Source organism: Podarcis cretensis (assembly GCF_951804945.1).
Source record: "Podarcis cretensis genome assembly, chromosome: 9".
Taxonomy (NCBI): Eukaryota; Metazoa; Chordata; class Lepidosauria; order Squamata; family Lacertidae; genus Podarcis; species Podarcis cretensis.
Genome location: NC_137178.1, coordinates 33,939,066 through 33,947,680, shown reverse-complemented (window position 1 = coordinate 33,947,680; position 8,615 = coordinate 33,939,066). Strand labels below are relative to the sequence as shown.

The 8,615-nt window shown below is 37.6% G+C and overlaps 1 protein-coding gene across 8 annotated transcripts in view; it reads right to left on the bottom strand.

The window, feature by feature from the left end:
* Positions 1 to 615: 615 nt before the first annotated feature.
* Positions 616 to 8,615, bottom strand: part of PCDH10 (protocadherin 10) — a 55,075-nt gene continuing 47,075 nt past the window's right edge. For all 8 annotated transcript variants that reach the window (XM_079989422.1, XM_079989423.1, XM_079989424.1 and 5 more), the window contains one exon: positions 616 to 3,274. Coding sequence is in view for 4 of the 8 variants with exons in the window: in XM_079989423.1 (XP_079845549.1) it covers positions 3,232 to 3,274 (43 nt within the window). In the remaining 4 variants the exon portion in view is untranslated. The remainder of the gene's footprint in view (positions 3,275 to 8,615) is intronic.

Below are 8,615 nucleotides of genomic sequence, written 5' to 3'. Positions count from 1 at the left end.
GATTTTCTCACATCAGTCCATGTGGTGAATTGTTTCACCTGCATAATGTGCTACTGGTTTTTAAAAACATAGGTTTGGGTTTCCACCAGGCCACAAATACCAGAAAACGCTCTTCTAGGGACATATACCAGAAGACACCTTGTAGTAACAAAAGGTAATCACTGACAGTAGTAGATCAGGCTACTCCACAACCAGATGCCCTCCAGTCACTGTTGGACTACAAGACTTATCTTCCATGAATGACCATTGGTCATGCTGGCTTGAGCTGATGGGAGTCCTAGGCCAAAACATCTGAAGGCAACCAGGTTGGGGAAGGAAGTTGTCCTTGAACCATTCCCCTTTGTAGTAGTTAGCATCTTCTGTTTAGGCATCTAAAAGCCCAGCTTGATCATGTTTCCATGCACAAGTCTCCCACTGACCTCAGTTGCACTGAGCATATACAGAAACAGGAGAATAAGGAAAGGCGAAAGCATGAAATGAATTGATGCATGCCCATGTCTTCTACTCATAATCTATTATAGAGAGAGATGGAATAAATGCACTAGAAAAGACAGATGAAATAACAGCATTATGAATACTTTCCCCAAAAAAGTTGCGGGCAAAATGTGAGGGAGATTTTCAGTAAATAAAAACACCTTTAATAGTCTATAAAAAAGAAAAAGAAAAAGTGATATTTTTTTCTCCACAGGACTAGAAACAACCCTAATTTACAGTATACACCTCTGTATAGAGAGGCTATAAAAATAAAGCAAAACCAGTTCCAGGAGGGGCATTTCATTTCTTGCCTTAAAAGCACGCTCAAGTTGACAGATTTCTTCAAATGAAATATTCTTCACACATTTCATTATTAATAGCCCATTCCCCCCTCCCCGCCATAAAACTTAACAAGGCATATAGGTGACCAGAACTCCCATTACCTAAAGCTAAAGAAGAATTTACGGCTGTGTTTGCTCAAATTAATAGTTAATTTGTGTGCTTTCTTCTTCTTCTGTGATTCATATATAATACACATTGTTAAATGGATCCCAAGAAATCCCTGTCAATATATAAATAATTTAGAAATATGCACTAAAAGTATTTAGCAGGAATATTTTGTTTTGTTTTGTTACGAGTTTGGAAACTAACATTGCTTATAAGTCAACAACTTTTGTACACACAGTTCCCTTTCACACAATGGGAATACGGCAGAAAATAATTGGCGGAATAAATTCTTGTAGCTACTACTGGTGTCAGTCTGCTCTGCAACAATTTGCAGCTATTGGGACTCTGATGCACTTACACACCTGGAAGTACAAAGATATGCTTGCAAACAGTTACCCCCACCACAGAAGTGAATGAGGAAGTCTGCCTGCAGGGAAGCTTCATGTGTGCATTGCTGTATACACAGACTTAATAATAATAATAATAATAATAATAATAATAATAATAATAGTGTAATAGTATTTTCACTCCCCCCCACCCTTACTTATACTGAGTCATATATACCCTGTGAACAGAATTCATTGTCAGCAAGGAAGCAATTTTATGGTCCTAGGGTATGAACCAAAAGCTTCCAAAATAAAAAGAGTGGATTCTTATCCTTCATTCAAAAGGGCACTGCATCCATTACCTCCAACTGAAACACAAGACATGCTTTTATGGTTGTTGTTTTCCTGAACATTTGACAGGTAGTCATCAGAGAGAAAGAAAAAGACAGTAGCATTACGACAGAAAGAACAAACGAAAAACCTCACTATATTTGACCTTTCTTTTTTCAATGGTACTTGTAATCAGAGGCCATGAAAGTAAAGGAAGCCTTTACTTTGTAGCATTTTGAATTTTTGACAATTTATTCTTTTTCTGATAAAAATATCCTTTCTGAGAGGCTTCAAACCATCCAAACTACAAAACGATAACACAGGCAGGACTAACCTGCTTACCACTGAAGCTGGTTCTGACTATTCCTAACTTCAAATCGCTTTTACGTTAAAGAGAAATTAATCAAATTAATGGCTTGGCAACATGTATGACTTTGTGGTGGGCCTTTCTTTGAAAACCACTGCAAGTCAGCATGAAAAGATGTATTTGTGCAAAACAAGGTTAAAGGATGATATATGTTGCCAGCTATGAGTCTGGTGGCGCATGTGTGTGTGGGGAGATTGCCTTAAAATAGTTATCTTCACTTAACATCATATCTTACATTGCAAAATGTACAGACACCCAGTGTACTCTTTAACAACATATACATGTGAGTTTATAGAGCCTTTATAAAAAGTTTTTTGATTCCAAATTAAAAACCATAGAAATAGAATCAAAATAATGGAGGTTGATATATATACTTCGATAGTACATAGTCAGTGCTCATTTTCATAATTATTGACAGCTGTATCTTTGGCATTGAAAATTCAGTACAACTTTCAGGAAAAAAATGTTGTTGCTTACAGCTTTTTTTTTTTTTTAACAAGGACAAACAGGATTGACCAAAGTACAAAAATTTGGGAAGTATTATTAAAGATTTATTTTATTTTTAGGCAAGGATAATTTAAGGACCCTGAATTACCTTCTCGCTTTAGTGTATGGTGCGGATTGTATGAATTCATTTAAAAATCAACTAAATGGTACCACGTTTCCCGGAAAATTATATGTAATATAATATATATATTTTATATTTATTTAGAAGCTTTGAAATAGTACAGTAAACACTTTGCAACACGGTGTATAAACTACAGAATGTCTTTGATATTTTGTGGGTCTGCAGATTAACAACATTTCCATGACCCACAGGTGAAAAGAACATGATTCACAATTTCTTTTGTAAAGTTGGAATAGTCTGGGGGACACTTGATCACACAAAAATAATATAAAACAGTCAAGTTTAAAACAGTGATATTGCATTTATAATGCACGTTTCCTTTTTTAAAATCTGTACGATTGGCTTCTTGTGGCGAATATAAACATCTAAAGGGCTCAGTGACATTTTGGAGAGAGAAAGAGAAACAGAGAGCGATATAGTGCTGTAAACAGGCACACACTGATCAGGGAGGCAAAGTCAGTTGCCCCTTGAAGTTTCTACAGTTCCATACATTTCAACTCATTTCTCAGGCCTGCTGAGAGCAATTAGGTCCTATTATTGGCCAAGATGTCTCCAACAGCACAGTAAATCTTCAGTTTTACACAGAATCGGATGGCCAAGATAATGACGTTGAAAAGTTGATGCTTTTGTTGGTCGACTTTTGTGCAAATCATGCTGCTTCAGGTAAGTCCCGTAGAATTGACTAGCATATCCTTTTCCGTGCTGTGGGGGGAAAGAAAGAAACTTCTGAGAAAACAAAGAATAATTCTGTGGCATGTACACATAGCTGGTGCTCTATATTAAATAGAAGAAACAGCAGTGGGGAGAGTTCAGTACTCCCTAGGTAGCAGTGATAACTGGGCTTTAATGTTCTATTTCAGTAGTTTTCCATTTTGATAGGCAAATAGTAAAGTTGTTACAACAAAGTGGATGTGGTTTAGCAAAAATACAGTGTTTTAAAGTCCCATTTGTAAAACTGAAGATATTTGAGCATGTGCTTTATTCTTCCCCACTGAAATAAACAGGTCATGCAGCATAAATCTAGGTAAATTCTGTCCAATTTCCATGGGGGTTTGCTCCCAAGTATATTGAAGCATCACAAATTTCTTGATTTGTATAGGATTATGCTGAATTATGGATTTAGGAGAGGAGAATTACTGTGATTTTACATTACTGAAACCCAACTACTTGTTATGACTTCTCTGGTAGCCCTGGTTATAGCTACCTATGTAGAATTGTAACCTAGACTGAAGAACACGGACAATCTATACAATGTATTGTTCCAGTCACCATCTATTTCTGCATGATAGTTCTGCATGATTGTTTATCCCAAGATTGCATTATTGTATTCCAGATGCTCTTGTTTCATGCCTTTATAGCTTGGTTACATGTCTGGGATAGGGTGGCCTAACATACTATGGTTAAGGATGTGTACTGGGTTTGCACAAAACACCAAGAAATAGTTAAAGCAAACTACGGTCTGTATGCCAGCAACAAACCATGGCTTCATACTGTGGTTTGTTCACAGTAAAGAAACCCTAGTTAAGTTGCTGGACAGGGCTTGGACAACCAAACAAACCATAGTTTAAAGAAACAAAGTTTAGCATTATGTGCAAACTGGGCTAGAGAAAGCTTTTACAGTAGTATCTCTGGTTACAAACTTAATTTGTTCCAGAGGTCCATTCTTAAGCCGAAATTGCTCATAATATGAAGCACGCTTTCGCTAATGGTGCTTCCCACTGCTGGTGCATGACTTCCACTCGCATCCTGGGGCAAAGTTTGCAACCGGGAGCATCTACTTCCAGGTTACCGGAGCTCGTAACCCGCAAGCATTCGCAAGGAGGACGGTACATAATACGAGGTTCCACTGTACATCAACCACATTCACCTTGAAGACACTAAAAAAAAAATTCATTGAAAACACCAATTCAAGCGATATCAGGTATATGTATAGAAGCCTACACTGGACCTAGGACTGGCTGGCTAACCAATAGAAGCTTTCTGGATTTACAAGTCAAACTTTTCTCTGCTATCTCAGGTACTTGGAGTCACCTGGGATTGATAGTGGGATACTATAACTTCAGAGCCAGTGAGCCACTGTCTCTCCTAAACTGACAATCGTTGGTTCAGGAAATGACTGCTGGAATCCTAGTGAAATGGCCAGTAGGATTATATGGGAATGCAAATGAAACAACTGGACTTGAGGAACAAACTCCACTTGTTGTAGGCTCTGTGGTACTCTATTTTTCGATAAATAATCTGATAGGCCATGGCAAGGATTCAGTGATGCTTTTTGTACATTTGGATGATGAAGAAGCACACTTTCACTTCAATATAGCATTATAAAAGTAGCACTTTGAAACCAATTTGCTTTCTCCTTTCTCCTATTTGCTAAAGCTAAAGATCCCACAACAATCTTAAACTGGTTTTTCCTTCCCTTTCTAACTGAACCATTATCGTAGTCACCAACAGATATATGTATTTTCTGGGACTGACAGAAAACGAAAATATGTTGCACTAATCCCACCATTCAAATCCAGGCATTTACTGTCATGCTGAAAATTGACCTTCTTTTTTGTAGATGAAAAGGGCCAGCGCATTAGCAGACGGGTATCCAAATCTGCCAGCTATGCTAGCCGTGTATTGTTAGCACTAGACATCAGCTATTTTGACTGTAATTGGGAGCAAAGGTAACAAACAATTTGTAGCGGCATTCAGAAAAGACACCAAATCAAATTCTAATCTGAGTCGCATGCCTGCAGCTAAGATGAGAAAGAAACTTGCTCTCTTGAAGTGTTCTTTTTGAAAATATTACAGTTGTGTCAATACACGGTTTGCCATCAAACTATCAAAGGCCACATGGAAGAATCATCATTAACATGTTTTATGGGGTGAAATTTAACCTCCAAGGTTTCAGTGTCTTCAGATTATAAGGTGTGGGTTAAAAAAAAAAAAAAGCTTCATTATGAGGGAATGAAATACAAAGAAATCCCTAAAACTGCTTTAATGAAACATTGCTACATGGCAATAAATTAAAACTTTTTTCAGAAATATTGTTGAACACTCTAGTTTGTTGTAAACCTAAATTGCTTTGAACCCTAACTTGTTTCAAACACATTTTGATATTGTGTTTTAATTGTTGTAACCCACCCTGGGACCTTGGGGTGAAAGGCAGGTAATAAATTGTAATAATAATAATAATAATAAAATATGATCCTATCAATAATTTTAAAAGAAACTATGGCAAAATTATACAAAACACACTAAAAGGTTGGAATAATATTTAGTTCAAAGAATATGCAGCTTTAGTATCTATTATGTTTATACTTGTTTATTTATTTTACCTATGTCTTTATTTGCATTTTACTTTTATGTAGCCTGTGATTGTTTTTTACTGAAGGGCAGTATAAAAAATTTACATATATGCATTTATTTATTTTTACTGAAAGGCAGTATAAAAAAATACATATATGCATATTTTTATTTATTAAAAATAAGCAACAAATTTACATACATCCTTTCCCCCAAAAGGCTTACAATATATTTTGATGTTATCCTATTGTAAACTAACAATAAACACAATCCAAATAAAAACTAAAATAAACAACGAAAAGCAGGAAACTCTTAAACTTATATAGGATGCTCTATCAAGGTTTATCACTTGATAAACTTGATACTTTATGGACTGCAGGTGAAAGAATGAAACTCTTCCACTGAAAAGCAATAGGATGAAGATTCCCTTCCTTCAACAGGAGCTTTCTGGCTATTTTGGAAAGCATGATTGGATGTAGTGGAGACACCATTAGGCTTTCAAAAAGGCATTGTTTAAACATTTTATATTGAATTTTAAATGAACAAAATACATGATGATACTAACTGCCTAGAATCCAATGAAATCAGTTCTATGAGGACAACCCTATTAGCAACAGTGCTCCATCCCACATGGTAGCAAGTTTTGAAAGTAAGGGGAGTTTTAAAAGGAGTTTGTGATATGGTGTGAGGATCAGTTGCTCAAACAAAGAGAAAAGACCCCACTGAACTTGCAGAACTGTAAACTGCAGTTTGGATTTCAGTACTATGTGGTAAGCTACTAGAATTGGAAAACTGAATGTAGACTCTGTTCATTGTGTATTGGAATACAAAGTATGAAGCGAACTGAGATACTGTTTCCTCTTTAGTGTGGCTCTACTTACATTTTAAAAAAGAAAGAGAATGCCTATTTTCTTGAAGTGTTACTTTTTGCAACATCCTACAGCTAGTGTTGACATCACAGTAGCCAAAGCCATATGGAGAATCTGTTGTTTAGGTGGTTTGTGAGATGGAGGTGTTGGGATCAAAGTAAAATGTGTTTTCATAACCCACAGCTGAATTAATATATGCAAATCATGTATTTGCAGAAGCAGAGACATCAATAAATCAAGTTGTCAGTGGATGTTATTGTTGTGTCCAGTTGTAGTCCCCCAACCCCTCACTCATTTCCCTCTTCTCCATCCTACCTCACACTGTGCCAGTTGGTCTCTGGTCTACAGTCTTTGTAGCAGGGTTTTGGGGGTATGAGTGCAGGGGCCTGAGAAGGGAAATATCAAAAAAAAAAAAAATTCCTTCCCCCTCCAGAAGAGGAGAGCCAGGGAAGGATGTAACCCATAATATCTGATCTGAGCAAAATAAAACAGGAGGAGATCCATGATCTCTATTTTTTTTTTTAAAAAAAAAAAACTATTAAAAATACCAATGCAGGAGAAAAAGAATCAGGGCTTTGGGAATTGGAGGTGCGAAACCATTCCTCCAGATGTTTGCTTAAAGGTAAATGTAAAGGTACCCCTGACCATTAGGTCCAGTTGCAGACGACTCTGGGGTTGCGCGCTCATCTCGCTTGCTCTATAGGCCGAGGGAGCCGGCGTTTGTCCACAAACAGCTTCCGGGTCATGTGGCCAGCATTTCTAAGCCGCTTCTGGCGAACCAGAGCAGTGCACGGAAACACTGTTTACCTTCCCACTGCAATGATACCTATTTATCTACTTACACTTTGATGTGCTTTCTAACTGCTAGGTGGGCAGGAGCTGGGACCAAACAATGGGAGCTCACCCCGTCATGGGGATTCAAACTGCCAACTTTCTGATCGGCAAGCTCTAGGCTCTGTGGTTTAGACCACAGCGCCACCTGCGTCCCTCGATGTTTGCTTCCTAAAGCTCATATTGTGCCCCCTGGAATGACACGTAACAGGTTCCATGTCTTTTCCCCATTGGGGAAATTGGCAGCTTGTAGGGGGCATTATATTGGGAAAACAACACAAGTTCTAAAAGCCGATGTAGCCCTGAACAACGAAGTCTCTTCTGCCGTGTCACAGACTGGTAGTAATTATGGCATAAGCATTTAAGGATTACCATTCACCTTGTCTGATGAAGTGGACTCTACTTCATGAAAACTTGTGCTGTAATTAATTTGGCAGTTTTTAAAGTACCGCAAGACCCTGTTGTTTATGTTGCAACACATTAACAGCTATCTCACTGGAAACTGCACCCCTGAACTGATTTACCACCCTGGCTGCTTTTAAGATTAAAAAAAAAAAAAAAAACAACCAAGAGGCCCTCACAAATGAATAGCACAGAGGCTTTGATCCAGTCTCTGTACAACTTTCCTTGTGGCCACTTTTATCCTCATCTAGTTCAGCTGCTGCTGTAAAGCTAAGTCATTGTGAAGCCTCATTCCAAACAAACCACAAGCTGTAACCAAGGTTTGTTTTATGGCTTACCTCTCTTAATTTGTCTTGGGGAGACAAACCATGATCTTGGGTTTGGATGGGATGGTTTAGTTTATGGAAGCACAGTGGCAGCAGGACAAGAGTAAGAGCAACACGGTTTGATCTTCTTTCTGGAAGACTCACTTGTGCTAAGTTATGGTTTTTTTTTATTGTTATGTGCAAACTGGACAACTATTTGCTGTTGGGGAAGCCACTTATAAAGCACTGACCAAATCAAGCTTTATCTCTATCATCTATCTATCTATCTATCTATCTATCTATCTATCATCTATCTATCATCTCTCTATTCACACAATTTCATTA